The 26,819-nt window shown below is 34.9% G+C and overlaps 1 protein-coding gene across 1 annotated transcript in view; it reads right to left on the bottom strand.

Annotated features, from left to right (window-relative positions):
• The window catches only part of IL1RAPL1 (interleukin 1 receptor accessory protein like 1), a 391,967-nt gene extending 368,035 nt beyond the window's left edge, over positions 1-23,932 (bottom strand). The window contains exon 1 of the mRNA XM_025371835.1: positions 23,821-23,932. Coding sequence (XP_025227620.1) covers positions 23,821-23,932 — 112 coding nt within the window. The remainder of the gene's footprint in view (positions 1-23,820) is intronic.
• Positions 23,933-26,819: the final 2,887 nt, after the last annotated feature.

Below are 26,819 nucleotides of genomic sequence, written 5' to 3'. Positions count from 1 at the left end.
ATATAGATTCCGATTTAGTATAAATGTGGCCTAAGATTTGGCATTCTTAACATGTCTGCCAATTATGTCCATGAGGATGATTCAAGGACCATAAGAGTAGCTAGGTATCCTCAGGGTACCTTTCTCTTAGGATCTGGAGCACGGCTTGCTCCAAATGACACAGAACCCAAGTAGCCTAAATAATCTGACCTGATGTTATTGATTAACACATAGAAGTGTTCTATTAAATTATGTATGTTTTAAATCAGCTGGTGCCTGGTTTTACATTAATATAACTTACCAGGTATCAACAACTTCTGACTATTCGCCTAGAGCTTCACCTAGATGATCCCCCACACTTATCACTAGAAAAAATCAACAAAGGCCAAGCCTATCTTTGTTGCTCTCCTAATAATCTCCTTGCTATCCTCTTCCACTTCTTAGAACCCTCTCTTCCATCGTAGTATAGTAGTTTAGAGATCATTCCTTAAATGTGTTCTCTACTGAGAAGCCACAAACTACAAAATTATATTTCCTATTTTAACTGTGACATCCACATACCACTGATGATGACAAGGTAATGATAATGCAAAACAACTTAATCTCTCATGAACAGATTTTAGACTATTTCAGTGGTAAAAGTACTTCAAGTTTAAGTTGCATATAACTCATAGCTTCTATCAATTTGAGGTACTACAGCTGTTCATACTACATACAAATGTGAACATGTCCTTAGCTGCCTGGTTCATTGTAATTCTGATTTATTCAAGGAAAGCCTCATCCATTACACCATAAATTCTTTGGGCAACAGCCTTATCCATTGTTGCTTCCCATTGAATCTCCAGTGCAAAGTACAATGCCTGACAGAGAATAGGTGCTGAATAAATATTTACTGAATGAATGAATGTTTGCTTATTAGAAAGAGAATCATGCTTATGTTAGTAGATCTCTAGGGCAGTATCTTTCAAATTAAGGCTTGAGGGTTCTCAAGAACAATTTAAAAAGATTGTGCTGCTTTCATTTTGAAGATAATCCAAAAATATTAACCACTGTGAGCATTGCCACAAGATTTCAGTGCATGGGGATATATCTGTGCTTATGGTAGAATTGGAGCCAAATAGTAGCACTGGGTGGATAAAACAAAACAAAATGTACAAGTGAACTTCCTGCAATAGTTTGAATAGAGAAAAGCTGAGGGAAAATGGAGCTATAATTTGGCATTCAATAGTACACATGCAGGACGCAAATGCACTATTGCAGTTGGTGGATTGTAGGCAGGAGATAGTTTTTAACAGAAGCCTGTTGGTATCATGTATTCATTTGGAACATCTGGCATATTATTTCACCTTTCCTAACAGTTTCCCCAGATAAGACCAATAGTGCAAGGGGGAGCCCAGTGGTTTCCTTTTCTATAAATAGTTATTTATTGTTTTTTAAATGGAGAAATACAAATGGTTTATATTTATAGTTATAACATGATGTTTCGAAGTATGCATATATTGTGGAAAGGCTAATCAAGTTATTAACAGATGTATTAGCTCACAAATTTATTTTTTGCATTGAGAACGCTTAAAATCTACTCTGAGCAATTTTCAAGAATATTGTTAATAACTATAGTCACCATGTTATGCAATATATCTTTTAAACTTACTCCTCCCATCTAATTGAAATTTTGTGCCCTATGACCAACATATTCCAATGTCCTCCACCCCTCCGCCTGCAACCTCAACCCCTGGTAACCACCATTCTACTCTCTGTTTCTATGACTTCAAGTGGCTTCTTTCTTTTGGACTACATTTTACTAAATATTAACTTTCAAGGAGGAGAGAAAGTTGAGATTGAGTCCATACAGAATTTTGCCACATTCTTTTTATTCTGTTAGCTTTGAGATGGCACTCAAAACTGAGTTGCAATAACACATGAAAGAATAACTGAGTAAACTCTTCTGTTGTTTCCTAAAGTTCAAATGGCACTTTCAGCAGTCCCAGCTTTGCATAAGACCCGTGAATTTCATGGCTAACCATGTCTGCAGACTAAATTATATGGTGTTAAAGTCCTGGCCAGAGTAATTAGGCAAGAAAAAGAAACAAAAAACATCTAAATCTGAAAGAAAAAAATAAAATTGTTCCTATTAGCAGATGACAAGATTTTATATAAAGAAAATCTTAAAGATTCCACCAAAATCCAACTACAAAGCGAATTTGGTAAAGTTGTTGGATTCAAAATCAGCATACATAAAATTAGTTGTGTTTCTATATACTAACAACAAAATATCTGAAGGAGAAATTAATAAAATAATCCCATTAACATTAGCACCAAAAACAACAAAATACTTAGGAATAAACTTAAGGAGGCAAAAGAGTTGTACACTGAAAAGGGCAAAACATCTATTAAAAAAAAATAAAGAAGGCACAAACAAATAGAGATCCGTGTTCATGGACTGAAAGAATTAATATTGTTAAAATGTTCATACTACCCAAAGCAATCTATAGATTCAATGCAATTCATATCAAAATCTCCACGGCTTTTTTTACAGAAATAGATAAAAAAAATTCTACAATTCATATGGAACCATAAATAATGAATTCAATCGTGAAAGAAAATGTTAGCTGCTTCACACTTCCTGATTTTAAAACATATTACAAATCTATAGTATTCAAAAGATATGGTAGTGCCATAAAGACAACCATATAGGCCAATATAACAGAATAGAGAGCTCAGAAATAAATCCATGTATATACAACCAATTGATCTTTGACAGGAGTGCCAAAAATACACAATGGAGAAAGGACAGTCTATTTAACAAATGATGTTGGGGAAACTAGATATCCACATACAAAAGAATAAAATAGCATCCTTCTTTTACACCATACAGAAAAATAAACTCAAAATGAATTAAACACTTAAATATAAGACCTGAAACTGTTAAACTACTAGGAAAACACATAGGGGAAAACTTCATGCATTAATCTTACCAACTGCTTTATGAATACGACACCAAAAGCATAGGCAACAAAACCAAAAATAAACAAGAGGGACTACTTAATATTGAAAAGCTCCTACATGACAACAACAACAAAAAACAATCAAAAGGATGAAGAGGCAACTTATAGCATGGAATAAAATATTTACAAGCCATTTATCTGATAAAAAGTTAATCTCCAAAATACATAAGGAACTCCTAGAACTCAAGAGCAAACAAACAAACAAACAAACAGAAAAATATGCTAGTAATCTAATTTTTAAAATGGGCTAAAGACTTGAACAGATTTTTAAAGAAGACATACAAATGTCCAACAGGTATATGAAAAAAATGTTCAATGTCACTAATCATCAGGAAAATGCAAATCAAAATGACATATGACATCACCTCATACCTGTCATGATGGTTAATATAGAGAAAGAAAACAAGTGTTGGCAAGGCTGTGGAGAAATTCGGACCCTGGCACATTGTTCGTGGGAATGTACAATGGTACAGCTGCTATGGAAAACAGTTTGAAGGTTCCTCAAGAAACTAAAAATAGAACTACCATATGATCCAGTAATCCAACTCTGGGTATTCATCCAAAGAAAAGGAAATCAGTATGTCAACGACCCCAAGCTCATTGCAGCATTATTTACAATAGCAAGATGTGGAAACACCCTAAATGTGCATTAACAGATGAATGGATAAAGAAGGTGTGATACATATATACAATGGAATACACCCTTTAAAAAGAAGGAAATTGTGTAATATATGACAACATGAATGAAACTTGAGGACATTATGCTAATTAAAATAAGCCAGTCACAGAAAGACAAAGAATGAATTATTCCACTTACATGAAGTATCTAAACTAGCCAAATTCATAGAATCAGAGTGGAATGATGGTTTCCAGGGGATAGAGGTAGGGATAAATGGGAATTACTAATCAATATGCATAAAGTTTCAGTTAAATAATATAAAGATCTGTTGTATGACATTGTACCTATAGTCAACAATACTGTATTATACATTCAAAACTTTTTAAGATGGCCGATCTCATGTTAAGTGTTCTTAACACAATAAAATACAGTTTAAAAAAGAGGACGAGGAAATTAGGAGAAACCAGTAAGAAAAGCAAATCTGAGAATGAGCATTTAGAAACCTAGAAGGAAAAACAGGCAAGTGTGATTATGTTGGAAGCTAAGAAAATAAAACGTTTCACAGAGAACAGATTGATCAGCTGTGTGTGAAGTGTTCTTCAAATTTTAAGTAGGATGAGCTTGGCATGATGACTCATGCCTGTAATCCCAACACTTTGGGAGGCCAAGGCGGGATGATGGCTTGAGTCCAGGAACCAAGACCAGCCTGGGCAACATAGTGAGACCCCATCTTAACAAAAAATAAAAAAATATCAGCCAAACATGGTGGTGCAGACATGTAATCCTAGCTACTCATGAGGCTGAGGTGGGAGAATCACTTGAGCCTGGGAGGTCGAGGCTACAGTAAGCCATGATCTTGCCACTGCACTCCAGCCTGGGAAATTTTAAGTAAGATGAAGACTGAGAACTACTACTGAATTTAGCAACATGGAAATCAAGACTCACCTTCACCAGTACACGTTGAGCAAAGCGGTGGAGCTGAAGGCCTGATTGGGGTAGATTCAGGTAAGAATGGGAGGAAATAAATTACTTAAAGAAATTGAAGAAATTTTAGGCATATTGCAATTATGGAAAAGAGATAATAAGGAGTTAACTATAATGGAAATTAGAGTCGAGGAAGGTTATCTTTCTTTTAGAATGGGAAAAACAATGGACTGTTTGTATGCTTTCAGGAATATTCAGTAGAGAAGAGAAAATTGATGATGGGAGAAAAAGGAGAATTGCTGTAGTGATGTCCTTTAGCGGGCTTTTGGAAATATAGTAGCATAAGCCACCTTGGAGCGGTGATATGGACAGAGTATGGACAGTGGTTACATACTGGGAAGACTGCATGAATAAGTTACCCAACCAAGGATATAGAGTGAAGGCAGGGATCAGGGCTGTAGGCTAAAGTCTGAGACGAAGTCAGCAACATGCAAGCCAAGCACTACAAGTAAGCAAGGGACCAGTGCCAGAGGAGCAATCTTAGACTGTATCTAGGAGGTTACTATGAAGTCAAGGCAAAGAAAACTAGAAAGCATGCACTGTAGGACAAATGACATGGCACAGAGATCATTTTGTTGTGCCACGACTACTTTTGAGTGCCTGCAATCCTTTTCCATAAAATTTCTACCACTAGTTCCTGAATCTGATGCCCAGTATATCTCCTTTTAAGATACTATCTTTATCATTAATTTAATAGAACTATATTTGTATACCAAAAACTAATTAATCAATTAATTACATAGTTTCCAATTTCAGAGTGTTATTTAGAAATACCTCCTACATGTAACATGGGGTTTACCCAGTTTCATTTTTAGGATTATGTAATAATGATCTGTCCATAAGCAAATATTAAAAACTGATACCAACATGTTTTCCCACGTTAAGCAATTCTGGGAAGATGCACGCTTTTCTCGTCTTGTGCTAAAAATACTGGAATATCTTACCCATCACTAATCATATCATGGGTTCTTGTACCGTTGTTCTCACCCATTCAAACCTCTTAGGACATAAACTCAGCCCAAGCATCAACTAACTCCCCATTTTGCAAGACCAACCCTAAAATTATACAGCCTGGGCTTGAAACTCTTAAAATATCATATTTTGACACATTACCAAGACTCCATTCAGATGGTACTCTCCCTTACTGTAGTTGATCTAGTAAACTTGGCTGTGCTCAGTCAACAGGTTATTCTGTTCATCTTTTTGGGGAGTTGTCAATAATATTAAACAGCCAGAACTACCCTAATCTCTGTGAGAGGGTGCAAAAGGAGCAAGAGATATGCTTCCTATTCTTAATGATTTTACTATCCTCACACCAAAATGTGTGAGTGCTACAAGAATTCAAAGATAAAAAAATAAATCAGTGTCCATTACAGGATACCAGGGAAGATTTCGGAAGGACACGCACTCAGCTTTGATGTGCCTGCAAAGCTCTAGGTTAGGAATTAAAACACATTTTAAAAAATCTCAACAATAATAGAATCCAGGAAACAACTGTGTCTCATTTTCCCATCTGACAGTTCTGTGGCACTCTGTCCTGGCAGAGGCCTAGGAGGTATGGCAGTAGGATGGAAAAAGCCAACTGGGTAGTCAGGAGAGCTGGATTTCATTTCCAGGTCTTCTACTAACTCACAGTCCAACCTCTGATAAACCACTTGACACATCTGAATTGTACTCCCTAATGTGACAAATGTGAGAGGTAGAATATATGATCTCTAAAATAACTTTCAGTGTTAACAGTCTAGACATCTAGCTCACATCTTTTACTTAAATAAAAAATATTTATAAATTTGCTTTTAAGTCAGCACAAGTAAAATCCAAAAGCTATAAAACAATTTTAAGTATGTATCGTGCCAGCATCCGTGCTCTGCTTGCATTTATAGATCCATATCTGTGTGACATATACAACTCATATAAATGCTAAAGGAATACTTGACATAATGTATGTGGAGAAAGAGGATGTATTGCAGACCTGCTGTGCTTGCTCAGGAAGAACCATCTCATTTAACCAATTTTAGACTACATTTAGATGTAAGATATTTTATTTCCATAATATAAAGTTATTTCAGTTTTAGATTAAGACAGAATGAGTCATATAGAGATTCCATAAATTGATGAGGAAAGCTCGCATTCACAAATAGAGTAGAAAATGCAATAGTAGAGGAAAGTGGAATTGCTGTCATCTGTTATAAGTCAATAAAGGTATATTTGCATGTTGTTTCCTGTTTCACGTCTTATATATTGAGATGTCTAGTCATCTGCATTCAAATTGGCAAAGAGAAAAACTGCTGTCAGAGTCATCTTCCTAAACCATACCATGTTCAAACCTATGATGGGTTTAAGGAGAATGAGTTATATGGCATAGACCTAGACTCAACCTACATCTTAGAGTCGAACTCAGCTAAGCCCAGTACAGATAGCCAACTCCCAGAAGATCCACAGATAACGGAGTGAGAATTAGGGATTGTTATTGGAAGCCACCCAGTACTTAGTTTACTATGCAGCAATAATATGGAAGTAGCAGAGTAATAGATCAGGAAAATACTATAAGGGAACAAAAGTAAATAATTCTTTATGCCTGAGCCAGTAACACAAGCTATCCTGTCCAGTAGAGCTAGCTATTCATGTGGAGACATCTCCATAAATCATGGCTGGTAAGATGTATTCAAGTTAGTGGGAGAGAGAGGGGCATATAAAAAAGTCATTTAATTATTTAAAAACACATTTTAAGTAATGGCAATAATAAATAATAATCAATTTTTAAAGCACTAGGTTAAGTGGTGCTGGGTATTTATAAATGAATATTAAAGACTTTTAATTTAGGAAAATAGGCTATTTTTAAAGTACCTAACATAATGCACATCAAAGTGGAAAAAAAAAAGGACTTTCTGGGGGAAAACACCAGTAAAAAGGAGAGACCATCTTGCTATAGCAAAATAATTGTGAATACTAGATTGGGGAGAAGCGGTGGTGGTGGAAAACATCTACCTTTATCTGATTTTACTGCACAGTCTAGTGGCCTATATAAAGTGACAATATAAGAGTAAGACAATATAAAATTAAATTCACGAGAGCAAATCTGTAACAACAAAGTCTATAATTTTTATAGAAAAATTCTATATAGATTCAATAAACATATATGTAAATATAATGTTTCAGCGTCACTGTCTTTTATTCTCATAAATGTCTCTCAGATTCTCTAGAGACGCTACACAAATCTTGGTCTAAGCACAAGTTAGATATTTTGGTTTTGATACTTTGAATAACCTGCTTTGGAGTTAATATTAGAGGAATATTCTTTTAAAGTATAAAGGACATACAGTATTTATACATTTTATTATTATTCCAAAAGTTCATGAAGGAGTCAACTAAGAAATAGAAAAATCTAACTGGTCATTTGAGTCCTTAACTAATGAATTTTAAAATACATCTTGCCCTTGGGAAAAAATGGTTATTAAAACAAAAGCAATTTTAGAAAAGGAACACAGTCGAAAGTTTTCTGTAAGAGAATATGTAGATAAGACCTCGTGCTACTTTGTCACCTTCTGGCTTTCCTATTTCAGTTAATCACAGTTCAATTCTCATAATTACTAAGGCTGCAACTTCCACTAATTTGTTTTTCTATCTCTCACCATACATACCCAGTCATCTGCCAAAACCTATCTATAATATGGCTTTTTTATGTCCAATGCTATCAGCCTCACTGTGACCTCATTTCCTCTCATTTGCTTTATTTCAACAGGTTATTGTGAAAGATTACCAAAAAATGGCCATAACGCTTTGAAGCAACTCTCATCCTACTTTTCCCTTGGATATGGGCTAGCCTTATGATTTTTTATGCCCAGAAGAAATTGGGAGAAGTATACAGTGTTGGTTATCAGCCTTGATCTTAAGAGCTTCCAATCTTCCACTTCTGGAAACTGTTTCCATCATGTAAATAAGCCAAGGCTAACTAGTTAGATAATGAGAGACACATGGCTCAGTCAACCCTTCATCCCAGCCTCAGCCAGTCCATCCTGAAATAAAGAGTGTCCCTGATGACCAACAGCTGACAGTGATACATGAGCAAGGCCAGAAAAACAACCAGCCAGCAGAACACAGCCCAAATTGCCCATTCATTAATGAGGCACAAACAAAATAGTTGTTTTAAGCTACCAAATAAATATTGTTTGTTCTGGGGTAATTTGCTACAGCAAAATCTAAACTGATATATCTATGAATTCACCCATTTATGTTAGCGTATCACTTCCCATCTGTTTGATGTATAATGAAACTAGAGGCACAAGATTATAAAAGAACACGAAATGGCAGGAAATACAGATAGTAAGAAATTCTTGAGGGCTGAGGGTGGGAACAAGGTGATAGAAAACCTTTCTAAAAATTTAAAAATCCTAAAATCATTCTCAACCATTTGATTATCATCTCCCTAGCTCTCGCTTCTCTTCTTTTTCTCTCCCTAGATTGGAAGCCAACTTCCTACTGAAGACAAGTGAACTCTAGTATTTCAAAGTTGATCGCCATAATAAAATAGATCAAATGTGTAGAATATGTTTGTTATGTGCCCAACATAATGCTAAGTGATTTATGCTTATGATTTCATTTAATCCTCACAACAACCTTAAGAGATAGGTATAATCATCATCCTCATTTTGCTAATAAGAAAACAAGTATAAAGAAGTCACTCATTCAAACTCACATAGTGAAGGGCAGAAAAGAACTTTAACCTCAGGGGATCTTCCACTAGAGCTGACCCTCTTAATCATCTTGCTCCTTCCCTCCCATGGTGCAACACTTGGTTGGAGCTCAGTAGCCATTGTCTTTGCTCTCCAGTTCCCAAAGGGTCAACCATTTCCAGTATTTCTCACATGATGTTTTTACTATAACTATTGTCTTCTGTAAGCATCAGAGATCTGCATTCCTCATCCTCATTTAGATTAGTGGGCCTCATAATCTAACTACCTGGGAACTTTATATATACTGATACCTGGGCTCCATCCCTGGAGACTCTGATTTAATTGGTTTGGAGGATGGCCTGGACATAAAGATTTTTTATAGCTCCCCAGGTGATTCTACTCTTCAGCCAAAGTTAATAATAACTGATACAAAAGCATGAGAGATTATCCATTTCCTCTCCCACTCTTCTATTTTTCCTGAAGAAGACAACTTATAAAAAGCACTCTATAAATAAAAAATCAAATCAGGTTACAGCAGAACCAGCAATACTTGGAGGAAGAAAAGGAGATCACCTCCCTGATAGGTCTTTAGGTTCCTATTCAAAAATACCTTTCCCATATGTCCCACTACCTACACTGGGAAATTTGAACACTGGGAAAAGTTAGCATGTATACATCACTGTAGTTTTCCATCATCACCTTTTAAAATACAAATCTCCCCAGTGAGGGTAAACTTGTTCATATATATCATACAGCTGCATCTCTTCATTTCCCAGATGACTCTCTGCAGGATGGCAAGCTCAAATTGGGGTACTGAGCGAAAGGGAAGTTTAATTGTTAGAGAAAGGGAAGCCTACTTTTGGATCACGGGAGTTTGGGGCAAGTTAGGGAATATAGCAGAGAAGTCTGAGGACTTCTGAAAATGTGTGTGGCAGGATGAGGACGAGGAGTGGAATTAACAGGCTTGGGTAGGGCATTGTAGTATATGGAGGATTGCTAAATATTGCTTTTTACTTTATCCTGGAATCTGATAACAGTACTTTTTTTTACTTTTTTCATAACATCTATTTGTCCACTCATTTATAAAATGTGCCTAAATTATCTGCAGTATAAAAACACTACTGAAAATGCAAAGATGTCAAAAGTTATGTGCCCTCAAGGAGTATAAAATCTTAAACAACTTTCAATAACATTTTGATAAAACAGAGAAAACAGTATTGAATCTCATTCAGTTTTGTTAAATTTAAGAGCCTAAGATGAATGCATAATTTTGGGTGGCCTGGAATTACTGTATAATAACCTTTCATAATTCACAGCAATTTCCTGTTTCACTGATTATTGTAAGTCCGGAAATGGAAACTAAATCACTGAGAAACACATCTTTTTCTAAACTAAAGCAGTGCCCTTGAAGTAGAAAAATTTACTAAGGATGTTTTTTGTAACCAACAAAGTCTTTATGAAATACAAATCAATATTAGAAACCAAAATTAAATTCATAACCTCAGAAACTTAACCTAGACTAATGGAAGGCTTGACAACTTCAGCAGAACAAAGGGAATTTTTCTTTCATCTCAAGTATATATGAAACTCATTCTCCTAAAGAGAGTGAAAATATTGATTTTCACTTGTTTGTTAAGACCTAATATAATCTCTGACCTTCTAGCAAGAGTCACTACCCTACAGTAAAGGCAAGAGTGACAATGGTGATAGCATGTTGAAAAAAAGATAAGCTGACAGTTTAAATAGAATTGTTACGTGGTGCTAAGGACCTGTATATTTTAATAATCATAAGGATTACAGGGGACCAAGAGGATCTTAAAAAAAAGCATACAATTACAACAAATTGTTTCGGGGGTTTCTCAAACCTGACTTAACTACAAAGATCTTCCCTAAACTGTTGCCATTTCTGAAACTCCCAGTTATTTATTCCTTGATGGTATTCTGAAGAAATGAGATTTGAATTGCATTAAGACATTATGTAGAATGGGAGGAATAAATCATTAGAATTATTCATGGAATTATACAAATTATAAAGTCAAGGGCTAAAATAGAAAATAAACTAATGAGCAACTGGTCCAACTGTGTATTCAAGTATCATGGGGAGGAGAAGGTGTTAAAAAAGATTACAGGGCCCTATCCTCAAAGATCCTGATTTAATTTTTCTTGGTTGAGACCTGAGAATCTGTATCCCAAGTGATTCTACTGGGGATGATCAGAGGTTCACACCTGGAGAAACCCAGCTCTAGTCTTTCTATTTTACAAATGGTGATGCAGAAGGTAAGAACGAAGTTGCATATTTGGAGAGTAGAGAAATATCATTCAAACACCTTCCATGGGGTCACTGTAGATTGAATTAAATATTCAGACACTCAAAACTATGATAGGCATTCTTGCCATGAGTCTTCTCAGAAACTATATGCCAGGTGACAGAGGTCCTCTCCGTAAGAGTCCTTTCTGCATTTCATGTGTATGACCACTCATACAGCCCTCTGGAAACTATACCCAAAGAGACACAGTTTAGGTTCAAGGAAACAGATCCACATTATTGAGATGGGGAAATTGTCCTGATTTAGAAGAGCTATCACCCTAACAGGTACAGGACAATGTCATTCAGGACAACACCACTGATATAGCTTCTGTAGCGGTTAATATTATGTGGCGACTTGATTGGATTGAAGAATGCCCAGCTAGCTGGTATTGTTTCTGAGTGTGTCTGTGAGGGTGCTGCCAGAGGAGACTGACATTTTAGTCAGTGGAGTAGGAGAGAAAGATCCACCCCCAATGTGGGTGGGCACCATCCAATTTGCTGCCAGTGCAGCTAGAACAAAGCAGGCATAAGAAGGTGGGATAAGCTGGCTTGCTGAGTCTTCCGCCCTTGGACATCAGACTCCAGGTTCTTTGGCCTTTGGGCCCTTGGACGTACACCAGTGATTTGCTGGGGGCTCTCAGCCCTTAGGCTACAGACTGAATGAAGGCTGCACTGCTGGCTTCCCTGCTTTTGAGGTTTTTGGACTCGGACTGAGCCACTACTATGTCCTTTTTTTCCCACCTTGGAGACTTTTGGGGACTTTGCCTTGGGTTCATGTGAGCCAGTTCTCCCTAATAAACTTCCTCTGATATATACATATATCCTATTAGTTCTGTTCCTCTGGAGAACCCTGACCAATACAGAAAATTGGTACTGGGAAATGGGACATTGCTATAAAGATACCTGAAAAGGTGTAAGCAGCTTTGGAACTGGTTAATGGACAGAGGTTGGAACAGTTGGAGGGCTCAGAAGAAGAGAAGAAGCTGAGGGAAAGTCTGGAACTTTCTAGAGACTTAAATTGTTGTGACCAAAATGCTGATAGCGATATGGACAATGAAACCAGGCTGAGGTGGTCTCAGATGAAGATGAGGAACTTAGTGGGAACTGTAGCAAAGGTCACTCTCGTTATGCTTCAGCAAAGAGACTGTCGGCACTGTGCCCCTGCTCTAGGGATCTGTGGAACTTTGAACTTTGAACTTGAGAGAGATGATTTAGAGTATCTGGTGGAAGAAATTTCTAAGCAGCAAAACATGCCTGGCTGCTTCTAACAGCATATGCGTCAGCAAAGGGATGATCTGAAACTGGAACGTATATTTAAAAGAGTAGCAGAGGGTAAAAGTTTGGAGAAGTTGCAGCCTGATCATGTGGTGGAAAAGAAAAACCTATTTTCTGGGGAGTACTCAAGCTGGCTGCAGAGATTTGCCTAAGTAAAGAGGAGCCAAATGCTCATAGCCAAGACATATTTTATCTTGGAAGTAATTAACTTGTTTTTTATTTTACAGGCTCATAGGTAGAAGGGACTTGCCTTGTCTCAGATAAGACTTTGGACTGCGGACTTTTGAGTTAATGTTGGAATAAGTTAAGACTTGGGGGACTGTTGAGAAGGGATGATTGTATTTTGCCATGGGAGAAGGACATGAGATTTGGGAGGGGCCAGGGACAGAAAGTTATGGTTTGGATTTGTGTCATTGTCTAAATTGTATGTCAAACTGTAATTCCCAGTATTGGAGGAGGGGCTTGGGAATTACAATCTGAAATGCAATTTAGACATGATCATGGAGGCAGATTTTCTCCTTGCTGTTCTCATGATAGTGAGTAAGTTCTCAGGAGATCTGGTTGTTTAAAAGTGTGTAGCATCTCGCCCTTTACTCTCTTCCTCCTGCTCCAGCCATGTAGGACATATTTGCTTTCCCTTCGCCTTCTACCATGATTATAAGTTTCTTGAGGCCTCCCCAGCCATGTTTCCTGTACAGACTATGAAACCATTAGCCAATTAAATCTCTTTTCTTTATAAATTACCCAGTCTCAGGTAGTTCTTTATAGAAATGTGAGAATGGACTAATACAGCTTCCAAAGACCTTCAAGGGACATGCCCCATATCAAGAGTCCCTGCACCTAGGAACGCCCAAAGCTGTGACTTCGCCTCAAGATGGTTCTTCCAACCTAGATACATCTCATCCATCCACGGTGGACATTTTTATCATAAAATAGTTGACATATATCATTTTAACTAGTTTCTAGGATAATAGAGCTAGGCAGTTAGCCAAAAGGCCATTTCTCTTGCAACATGATTTTGTTAACACACCAACAATCATAAATACAATTCTCAAAATGGTAACTTTTATGAGGATCTACCTAAAGGACTCTCACTGATAACATCTCACTTTTACCAAGAAATGCCAGTGATGGGAGGATGATGAAGAACAAGAGAGCATTTATGTTTTAAAATAGGTAAATTTTTCAAAAAATTCAATGCGTGTTGCTCTGCAGTCTAGAAGGTGCCTCAGAATATTTGCCTCACCTTTCTCTCATCTTATCAAATAGAAGTCTCATTCCATTAGGACACTCAAGTTTTCAAGAGATAGAAAAGTATAATGGACCTAGTAAGAAATGAATTTTTATATATAACTTATTTGAGTTGGGGAAAGATAAGAACAAAGGCATCTTGATTATTGCTCATTCTTTGTCACTAACTATGAACTTTGAAAAGTCAATTGTATTCTTACTTTCCTTTTCAAATTCTTTCCAAATCCAAGCTTATTCTTGTTATGGTCTGAATGTTGTGTACCTCAATGATTTATATGTTGAAATGCAATCCCAAATGTATTAATAGATGCAGCCTTAGTGAAGTGACTATATCATGAGGGTGGAACCCTCCTGAATGGGATTAATGCCCTTACAAAGGAAGCCTGAGAGAGTTTGCTTGTCCTTCCATGATGTGAGGATGCAGCAACAAGCCACCATCTATGAAGCAGAGAGCTCTCACCAGACACTGAAATTGCTGGTGCCTTGATCTTGGACTTCCCAGCATCTAGAACTGTGAGAAATAAATTACTGTTGTTTGTAAATTGCCAGTCTAAAGTATTTTGTTATAGCAGCCCAAACAGACTAAAACACTATTTTTCTGTTATTTTAATGTATTAATTTCGGGCAATTGAGAGAAGGTATTTACATCTGCATGCAATTGGAATGTATTGCCATTTGGTAAAAATTAAAGACTGATGAAATACTTTTGCTGTCATAGTATTTTCTACATACTAATAAAATGTTTGAAATCGTTTTCATTTTCTAAAGGGAAACATAAAGATAAGCAAGATTCTCTAAGATTTTTCTGATACAGAAATGGGCATTATGAATTTCTATAGGGAGAAAAAGCAGGCATCATTCCATAAACTTGTTTGACCATAGAATCATTTTTTAAACAGAACATTCACTTGGTACAAAATCTAGAAGATGCTGGAAAATATTTTTATACAATGCCTCTAAATGTCAAGTGCTTTTGAAAAAGGGTTTTAATTTTATTAAGTACACGTATTAAAAAATTTTTGATTAAAATTGCCAACAATTCTTATGCAACACCATTCTCCTTCTGTGAATTTATAGACAAAGAAATTGTAATAGCTAGTGCTATTCATTCTGTATCAGTTATTTATATATTTAAATGGTTTCCATTAATCAGAAAGTGACTTTGGAGAGTATCTAATACAAACTATGTCAAACACTGCTAACTTAAAATTTCAATAAATAATACTTTACATCCTAAAATAGGTTTTAAGATGACAAGCAACACATTTTAGTTGAATGATTATATACTTTAATTTTCATTTATGAGCATAGGAGTTGTAAGAAACTCTAACTGTCTTAAAGTGAAATGCTGGACAAAAATAAAATCCCTTGATTCAAAACTGGTTTGAGAATAAAAATAAAACAAAAATAACTAGAGACATGAAAAATAAAACAGAAAAACTTTTGTCACGATAAAAGTTTTAACCTTGTAATATCCTTATGTGAACTCAAATAAAATAATTACTACTAAATCTTTTTGACAACTTATAAAAGACCCTGGGAGGACCTTAAAGGTCCTTGCCAGATTTTACAATCAAGAACAGTACTTGCCATATAGTTGCTCAATAATCATTTGTTAAATAAACTAATGGACAAAAAGGGCGTCATTAAACTCTAAGACGTCCAGGGAGTCTCAATTCTGAGAAAAGCATTACAGAGGGTGGTGACATTGTAGGGCAGGAGGGACATAAAGTCTAAGATGATTTGGCACTGAAATGACCAATCTTTCATCTATATCCTTCATCACATTGTCCCAGAAAGAATATGTAATTCTGTATGCCACAAAACAATTACTGAAATGCAACTAGGAATACTGTATATTGCAATTATTTCTATGTTTTTCAGTACATTATATACTTTACATATGGGAGGGGAAATATACAAGAGAATAAAAGCGGGGTATGATATTTAGAGATTATGGAAACTATATTAGGAAGACATCGATTGGAAGAGCAAGGAACACTTAAATCTGTCTGGAAATGAACTACTATATTTTCTTTAATATCAAATGTTCTCAGGTTTCTTCACAGAGTTAATTAATAAAGAGTAACTACTAGGAACTGATCCGATCTTGCTGCATCCTAGACTTTGTTAAAGGGCATTAGGTTTATGCTTCTATATGCATTTGAGGATTCTACTCTTAAAGTATAATCTTTCCATTTTAATTTTAATAGTTAGAGGCTTCAAATCAGCATTAAAATGTGAAGAGCACACAGATGAAAGAACTCTGTTTAAACAAATTATTTTAAATGTATCCTTTGGACAGAAGACAAATAAGATACACAATCTGTTTTTCATATATTTTCTTCTGCTTTCATTTCTACAAGTACAATAAAGCAATTCAAGTATAAAGATTAGATGCTCTTATCACAACCTTTTGTGGGCAAGTATCAATGTAACGTAGTGCTCAGTATCATTTGTCAGGGGAGGCTCAAGTGGAATAGGAATGGAATCCCCTCCTGGTACTCTGTGATACTCATCTGTGTCTTTTGTACAAGGCTGTGATCTTTGGCAGACTTAGTATTTAATCAGCCCAGCATTTAGTAAATAAAGCAACAATCTTAGATGTTTTCATACTCATTAATGTCCTCTTTTTAACTGAGAAAACAAAGGAAGCCACCTAAGGCTACAATAAAAGGTATTTCGTCGAATTTATCAAGCCTCCATACTTTTAAGTAGTAATGTATGAGAAAAAAAATAGTAGACCCACCAGTGAAATGTGTGATATCAGAGCAGAGATTAAGCTGTTTAGTTTTCACATTCAGTTCTTTTTCTAAGAAAGCATGTAATGTCTATTGGTATTAAAACAAAAATTAGCTTATAAGCACTGAAAATATTTTTCTAATGTTTTATTTGTCATTTAAATTACTGACTTGTTTCTGAAGCAAAGTTAGGATTAAGGAACATGAGCATATGTAGATGTACAAACAATTCTCAGCTATTTTTGATGATAAAAATCCATTTGATAAGTTTTCCCATGATATCTCCAGGAAATGTTTCTAAAATGTAAATCTCATAGTTCCTGACATTAGCTTATGAGTTCAATCTAATTTATCTTTTATTAAGAATGCATCTGTCTGATGAGGCAAATATTAGCCATTCTGTTGTTCTATACGATAGTGACATTGCCATGTCCTTACTAAAGAGTGGAAATGCCTTCACATACTTCCATATGATGGATCATACTTAGACTTTAGTTAAATGCCTTCCTATATTCATAGTAACACATGATGATTTATTAGGCTAACAGGTTCTAAATTCGAAACTTACTGATTTCAGCCTCAAGTAACACTACCTGGCTACAAAAATCCGGATTGTGTTATTTGTAGCCCAAACCAGTAGTCTGATATTTTCTTGGAAATATATTAATTAAGCAAAGCTTAATAATCAAATCATAACGTTTCCATTTATCCTACACTGATAGACATTTTAACACAACCATAAGTAGTTGCAAGGCAAATGTGAATTTTCTCATTAAATGCCTGCTTTCCAATTAAAAACATAAACAGAAAAAATGGCAGCTGTTACTTTTTTTTTGCAATTTTATTCATGGTCCTCAATGATTACAAGAAAATTAATCATCCCAGATTATGATTATTCCACTGCTTTAACAGTCTATTGTTGAAGCAGTATGATAAAGTGAAGAGAGTTAGGCCTTGATGAAGTCATATAATATTTTTTTATTGTGGATTTTAAATGAACACTCAAAAAATATAAGGCATTTTCTTATTCTTAATCCGAAAATAAGCCTTATTGTTAATATACCCTGAATGAATCATGTAATGTTCTAGCCACGTGGCCTTGAGCAAGTTTTTCAGGCTCTCTGACATTGAAGCCATAATCACATCAAGAGATGTATTGAAAGAACAGTCTACAGAAAAGAGAAAACCACTCTAGTTACATTTTTTTCAATCATACTCTAGTCAGAATGTTAATACTATATTCCTACATCATTTTCAAGGTTCCATTCCAAAGCGTGGAATGAAGAATGCTTCAATGGTCGAAATCACCATCCTAGAAAATATAAGGCATTTATATTTTCTAGTTCAGTGGTGCTAGACTGTAGAGAAATGAGGCATATTTCCATATTATATAGTAAACAATTTTTTTCCATTTTGATAAAAAAGGGAGGGCATAAATTGCATCAGAAGGGATTTAAAGTGGCTATCAAACTCAGTAACAACAAAGCCCATAGTCAACACTTTTCAAAGGTCAGTTTCAGTTATCTGTATGGACATTCTCAAGGACTACAACATCTCTATTTTAATCAAGTGGCATTGGACTGGATAAATACTCTGCTTCAGATCCTCTTGATTTTCTTGTTCTTTTGCTTTTTTTCCACATAATTAAAGTCTTCTTGGTAATGAATGACCAGTAAACTCTTGATCTCCATTATACTGTATTCAGTCATAAAAATCCTATTCTCTCTTCAGTCCTATGAAATTATCCTTGTTGAAAATATTATTTATGCCTAGTCTTAAATGCTATTTTTCTTAATAATGTCCTCCATATTATATATAATTCCTGATTCAAAATAATTAGGCCCACTTAAGAATTCATTTGATCTCCATGTATAATTTAGTTTAAAATAGTATAGAAAATTTTCTCAGAAAATCATCATTTCAATGCTGTTGAAATAACATTTATCTTACATTTATATAGAACCTTACAGTTTTCAACAGAACATAAAAACCACTACTTTTTTCTTAAAAAGCTCCTGTGTACACAATTGGTATAATTCTTCGTTTGTGACATTTTAATATCATTAATCCATGCATGTCTCTCTTTTAATCTATTTCATTATTCTTATATTCAACTGAAATAATTCTCTATTATATAAATAATCAAATGAATAATCTGTTATTCTTGATCTTTAAAATAAGTGGCTCAGGAGCACAAGATAATTGCTGTTAGTTCAACATAAAATTGTTGAGCGCTCATTATATACCATGCAATATAATATATTTCCTTTAACAATTTGAAACAGATCATGTCGGAACTAAGGGTTATTTCATTCTCTTTCAATGTGCATTTGAATAAAAATGTCTCTTAATCCAGCCAGTTGCTGGTTGTGTCCAAAACTTTTCAGTCCCTTTGAAACCTCCACAAGGAAGATGTCTGCCAAACAAAACTTCAAAAGAAAATCTCGATAACCTATGAACAAATGAAGCCCTTGTATTCCTATCTAAACATCTAGCTCTTCTTTTTAAAAAGAAGAAAGAAAATTTACGTGCCATTTTTACATTGCTTTCTATGTCAGCCTACATAAGGTTCAAAGGCTTACAGTTACTGCATACTGACATGAACTGCATCAATTTCATCAAATATTTGATTTATTTTGACTTTTCCTAACATTTTATCAAGAAACAGGAGGCAAAATGTAAAGATTTTCATTACTTTACTTGTTCTCAAAAGGAAAATTACTGGAAATTCAATTGACTGTAAAACCGAAGTTTTAACTTCTTTTCGAGAGGAGGAAGAAAAAACGCATTGTTACGTGAATCCTATTTTTGTCTTTTGGCTTCACTTTTGTTGCGGCTTTAGAAAACCTTCCTCTCCACTAAATTTATGGACAGAAGTTGTCTTAGTCAGTCAGTATCAGAAAATTTATTTATTTTGTCTTCTTAACAATTGTTTAGGTAGGCATAGAATTTAAGGTTAAAATATTTTATCCTCAGTTGTTTTCTGCCATCTATCCTTGCTAAAGAGAAGCTTGGTGTCATTATAATTGTCTTTTTTTGTAGGTAGTCTGTCTTTTCTTTCAGGTATCTAATAAGATGTTCTCATTAACCTTGATTTCTACATGTGGATTTATTTTTACGTATCATACTGGGCATTCAATGCATACTTTTAAACAGTGGACTCCACTCCTATTTTTCAGTTCTGAAAAATTATTTGACATTATTGATTCAAATATTCCTTCTTTTATTCTCTTCATTAATTTCTTATGAATAATTAGTTAGAGCTATGTCAGAGCTTCAAAAGCTATACTCATCTCTTAATTGTCTTTTTAAAATCTCTTGGCTTCCATATCCTGCTTTTGATATAAATTCCTCTGCTCAAGAATTTGCCCAGTGGCTCTGTACTTTCTGAAGTTAATCTGTTGAGCTGTTTTTTAAAACTACTTTTTTTGGTATAATTATCCTGATAAAATATTTATAAACTTAGAAAGCACATAAAAAGAAATAATATTAATAACCTGTATTTCCAGCTTCCAGAACTAACTACTTTTTATAATTTATTTAGTTTACCCCTAAACACATTTCCCCTCATGTGCATACTTCACAAACTACTGAAAATACGAATACAGGTACATTTTGAAAGAAAATAACTAAAGACATCACTCATATAGCCAGGTTCTCTTCTATCCTCACCTCCTTTGATGATCCACTTCTCCTCTACACTGGTGTAAACACTATTACAAATTCACTTTTTAATCCCTTGATTAGTTTTTAAACTTGTGCACATATGAATATGTAGCCGATCAAATTATCTGGTGTTATTTTGTGTTTTAATTTTTTTTATACGATGGATTTTCACTATGTTGCCTAAGGTGGCTTCAAACTCCTAGGCTTAAGTTATGTTCTGGTCTCGGCCTCCCAGATAACTGGGATTATAGGCATGAACCACCTTGCTGGCTACGGAAAGGCTGTGCTTTAGTTTACATAAATATTTCATATCACTTACTCACTAATTTTAAAAAAAAATTTCCCCACATGTTGAAACATATACATTTAGTGCATTTCACTTAATTTCAGAATAGTATTTCTTCATTACATGTCTTGCCACATTTTATTTATTTACTCGATTTTGATGGCCTTTATGTTTGTTTTGATGTTAATTTTTCGCTACCACAAACAACCATAAAAATAAACAATATCTCTGTGCATATCTTTTTATATGTGTGTATTAGTATTTCTCAAGGGTAAAAAACAAAATTTTTAATTTCTGGGTGATTATTTTTTAGATTTAATCAATATGCAAAATTGTAGCCATTTTTCATCAACCTTTCAATTTTCTGATAATTTAGAATTTACCCAATCTGGTGAGTAGAAAAGAGTACATACATATTTAATTGACATTTTCATGATTAACAGTGAAGCTGAAAAACTACATGTGCTTATTGGCTGCTTTGATTATCTGCTTAAATATTTTCTCCATTTTTCTATTAGGTCATTTGATCATTATTAATAAATAAGAGGTATTTGCGTATTCTGAATAGTGATCTTTTGTTTTACATATATTGAATAGAATTTCTTTTATACACTCACTAGTTGTGTTCTTTTGAGATTTTTAGGGACTCTAAATGTTTGGGTTTTTTTTGTTTTTTTTTGTTTTTTTCAGTAACTGCTGTATCTTTATATCTTGAGCAACCATGAATATAATTATTTTATAATCACTTGTCCATTCATTTCAGCTGGAGTAATTTAATATCCTGCATATTGTTATCTGTTTTCTTTTTAAATTTTAATTTGTTGTAATTTTGATAAATACAATTATTTTGATAAATTATTTTAAGAAATATGATAAAGTTTCTTTATTTAGTAATGTCACAGTCATTGCTTTTTCAGTAAATGAAAAGAGGGATGCATGAGGGTCAGAGGTTACAGGGGAGAGAAGGCAGTATGACCACAGAAGCAGAGTCAGTGAAGTAGTTGTGATAGTGCTATACTGCTACTTGGAAAATGGAAACAGGGGCCATGAACCAAGGAGAGAGTTTCTAGAAGCTTGAAAAGGCAAAAAAACATGTTTCCTGCAGCCTCCTGTTGATACCTTGATTTAGCTCAAAGAGACCCATGGTGAACTTCTGACTTACAGAACTGTGACATAATATATTTGTGTTGTTTTAAGCCACTAAATTTGTAATAATTTATTACAGCAACAATAGGAAATTAATACATTTGCTAACTCAGCCTCCTTAAAGTTACAGTCTGACAATTTTATTTCCATTGAGGCCAGCCAGGAGGCTGGTGAAATGATTGCCTGTAACCTTTAGTTTCCCACGGACCATTAAAGCCAACTACCATTAATCCAATTGTAGTTTCACTCCTTGTAGCCAGAAAGAGCCTAAAACATCTCACTTAAGGCATAAAATGGTGACGTTAACTCTCCCGTAGCTTTTCCCATTTTTTAAGTTACAAAAGATTGGGCCCACGTGGCCCATTTATTTGTCTCTAAAGCCAAGAACATGATAATTTTCTCTGTTAGTACTCCTTAGTCAGATTCTGAATCCTGCCACATCATCTTCCTCATTTTGTTGATTGCTATCATCAGAGCCATAGAAAAAGTTCTGGCTATTTTACATTTCAACTTTTTGACAGCAGTGCATATTCCTTCTACTCAATCTAGTAAGCTTCTGCAATAATCATGCTTATTTGCTACTTCCACTCCCTCCTGGGTCTTGAAATGCCCTTTGATTGTCATATATTTTTAAAATTACAAAGTGGAAATCAACACTTTCTGGTCAACTGGGTCACCTTTGAAGGTGCCATCAGCAAGTTCCAGGACACAGATTCTCTCCGTGTGCCCAAATTATGTAATGTCTCTTACTCTCAGTTCCAATAAATTAACTCAGATCAATTTAGAAGTGACAACCTCCTGATGAGAATAAGATTAATTTTTAAAGAATAGCTCAAAGTTTTGGGAAAGCTATGACCTTTCTATATTTAATGGATACAATTGTCCGTGCAGTAAGAAAACCCCTCTCCAAAGTAAAAGGCAAGACAAAACAAAAAAATACATATATCATGATTTATAATGTTAAGTGTTCAACTTCAGTCTCCCTTTGAAACTCCGTTTATTCTTCCAAAGACACTAGCATTAGATACAGGATTGCCAATTTCACTCCTTTGGAATCCATCAACAATGTCAGCACTAAGGCAAGTAAGTTGATAATAACTCTAAATAAGAGGACCCATTCAGAAGTGAGGTTTGTGTGGAAAGTGATTAAAACAAATAGCCAAGAGCTATTTCAGTTCCAAAGCTGAAGTCCTACTTCTTGCCATTCAGAGATCTCATAAAAACAAGTTTCATTAAAGAAGAACTTTCATAAATCAACATTTAAACTTCAATCTCAATTTAAGGTGTATTTGAAACAGTTTGTGTGATGAATATTCTAACTGCAGTAACCTGCATTGGAACTTTACAATTTGAAAAACATGTAAATGAGTGCCTTAACCTTTTTTCAACAGCTGTTGCCTAAAATCTGACTTGTAGATTACTAAGAAAATAAAAACTATTTACAGAAAACTAGGAATATCTAAGGAACCCTTTATTAACATAAAATTGAAAAAAAAAAAAGTTCTGAGTAACAGTTTTAATTTAGCTCTATTCTTAAAATTCAAATGGGACAAAAATTAAATTACTTGGAAATAAAAAAAAATAGATTGACCAAAATACAGATGACTACATAAGTTATTTAGAAAGATTATCTGGAATACATAAAACTACATATGAGAACATTAAATAATAGCATAATAATTTAACTATCTGAATCAGTTGTACTTCATCTCTGTATCTCTATTGTGTATTTAGGTAGAGAGCTATGTATTTCTATAGATGTTTATCATGATGTCGTGACCCTTAAATTTTGCAAATATTGAAATAACAATAACTTTTTTTTAAAGCGGGGTCTTTTGTTACTGCATTACAATCCAGTCTATCCTGAGAGAGATATCATTTCCTTACCATATGGTGCACAGCCAGAAAGAGCCCAAAACATCTCACTTAATGCATAAGTCACAATGGTCATGCTCTCTTTATCATGTTCTATCCTGCCAATAGTATCAACTTCATCCATGCCACTCCTAATAATGAAAGTCTTTTTATCTGTTTTTATGATTACCACTAACTAGAAAGTGAGGATTATATAACACCACAGGGTTTAGTGAGAGATTTAGTGACGGAAGAGTTTTAGGACGGAAATAGAATATCTATAAGAAGGAGTCAATTTAACTCTCTAATTTTCAAAACAGCAATATGACAGGTACAAATACTCTCTGACAACATGTAAAAGTAAATATTTATGTATGAGTAATAGGTCTAATTTCTTGAAGCTCATCTTTTTGTCTTTTATTATAAACATTCACATTGCATTAATGTTAATATATAAATGATGGTCTAAGTGTTGGCAATATGTCATTAATTCACGAAGATCATAATTTTATACTTTTTCCTTATTTTTTCAAGCTTAACACTCTCTGCTGCTGATGCTGTAAAATGAGAGACTTGTTAAACATTCCAAAGTGTCCATCCTTCTAGTGCCTCTCTTCAATGCCAGAGTACCCTCTATGTCTCAGGAAACTAGAATCCAGTGATGGTCTACGACTCCTTTTTAATAAACCCTTCGTTTAGAAAAAGAACTCATATCTGGCTGGGCATGGTGGCTCACAAGTGGAATCCTAGCACTTTGTGAGGCCGAGGTGGGAGGATCATTAGAGCCCAGGAGTTTGAGACCAGCCTGGGCAACACAGTAAGACCCTGTCTCTACTGGATGGATAGATGGATGGATGGATAGATAGATCGATAGATCGATCGATCGATCGATGGATAGATAGATAGATAGATAAAATTGAAAAAGAAGCATAAAATATAAAAAGAAAAAAAGAAAAAGAATTCACATCTAATGTTGTGCCTTGGGATTTATGAAAACGTAACTATCTCTCCCAGAGGTAGATTCCTTGTAAACTACATCATTAAAGAAGGTGAACACCTTGTTCTTTTCTAATGTAATCCATTCAGGGAAGAGTGACATTAGAAAGACAGTGGGATAAGAGTTTTCAGTTCTTATCCCCATAGCAACACCAATTTTGACAACCACCCACAGACAAAAGTATATTAGGTAGAGCCCAGAGACCAGTGGAGAGGTCCCAATGCTCCATGGGAGAAAAAATGATCCAAGATTAAACACTTTGAAGAGGGTAAGGAAAACAGTTTCATTTTACCTGCATCACCCCTCCCCAAGGCAGCACAGCTCAATGCCAAGAGAGACATTCTTGGCCCATGATTTCTCTCAAAGGGGAAAGTGAAAGCATAGCTAGTCAGAATGTTGCCCAAGAGGCCTACTTTTATCTCACTTCACCCATAACACAGAGGAAACTGGCTCAGTTGAATAGTCTTGGGAAAGCTAAGAACAGGGAAAAAGAGTGGGAGCTCACAGCAACTTCACTAAAGAAATAAACAAAGGGCCACTGTTTCTACTCACTGCATCATGAACTCCATGAACTCTGCCCATGAACATCAAAAGATGCAACACTTGTGGACCCATCTAATTATCTCACATGTGTCTCCAAGCACTCTGCATGTCCTTCTGTCCATCCCTACCCATAGCCTCTGCAAATCAGGCACAAGCACACACAGACATCTGGCTTAACTCTGTGGGATTGGGAGAAGGCAATTAACGTTGAGTACTTCAGGGCAATGCCCTAGGAAAAACAAAAGAGAGGCTGTCAGCACCTAGCCTGGCTTTGCAGGATCAAGAGAAGACATTCAAACATAAAGCTTCTTCTTCGAGAGGAAACAAGAGGAGTGGGGCAGTTGTATCCATAGTAAAGGTCTGAGAGACCCCTAGAATGCCAGGCTGACTAATAAAAGTCTTTGTATCCTGAAGACAGTTAGTAAGGATTGAAGGAGGAGGTGACTCCTTGTTCATATGTGAAGGCAGCAATGCAAAACTCCAAGGAACGTGAAAAATCAAGGAAACATAACACAACAAGAACAACTCACAATTTTTGGAGTAACTGACAGTGAATAAATAAAGATCTAGGAACCCCTGACAAATAATTTGAAGTAACTATTTACAAAAAGCTCAGTGAGGTACAAACTAACACAGATAGACAAATTAACAAAATCAGAAAAACAATTCATAAGAAAAGTTCAATGAATATGGAAATCATAAAAAAGAACCAAATAGAAATTCTGGAGCTGAAGAATATAATGAATAAAATGAAAAGCATAAATAGCAGAATTGATAAAGCAGAAGAAAATATATATGAACTTAAAGAAAGATTATTTGAAGTTACAGTTAGAGGAGAAACAAACATAGAAATAAAAAATAGCACAGAAGGCCTATAGAATTTAGAGCATCCCATGAAGAGAACCAATATATTTACTATGGGAGTTCCAGAAAGATATAGAAAAGGGCAGAAAGTTTATTTAAAGAAATAATTGTTGAAAACTTCCCAAATATTGAGATAGATATAGATATTTAGATTCATGAAGCTCAAAAGCACACAAATACAAAAACTCAAAGATTACATCAAGACATTATAACCAAATTATCAAAAGTCAAAGAATTTTGAAAGCAATAAGGGAAAAATGACTCATCACATACTAGGGATCCTTTATAAGGCTATCGGCAGATTTCTCAGCAGAAACCTCACAGGCCATGAGAGAATGGGATTATACATTCAAAGTGCAAGAGGAAAAAAAAATGTCAACCAAGAATACTATGGCAGCAAAGTGATTCTTCAGAAATGAAGAGGAGATAGACTTTGTAAGATAAACAAAAGCTGAGGGAGTTCATCATCACAACACTTGCCTTACAAGAAATGCGAAAAATACTTATTCAAATATAAATAAAAGGATACTTGTTAGTAACATTAACCAACATGGCACATGTATACATATGTAACAAACCTGCATGTTGTGCACATGTACCGTAGAACTTAAAGTATAATAAAAAAAAT

Source organism: Theropithecus gelada, chromosome X, assembly GCF_003255815.1.
Source record: "Theropithecus gelada isolate Dixy chromosome X, Tgel_1.0, whole genome shotgun sequence".
Taxonomy (NCBI): Eukaryota; Metazoa; Chordata; class Mammalia; order Primates; family Cercopithecidae; genus Theropithecus; species Theropithecus gelada.
This window is presented reverse-complemented; position numbering and strand designations above follow the sequence as displayed.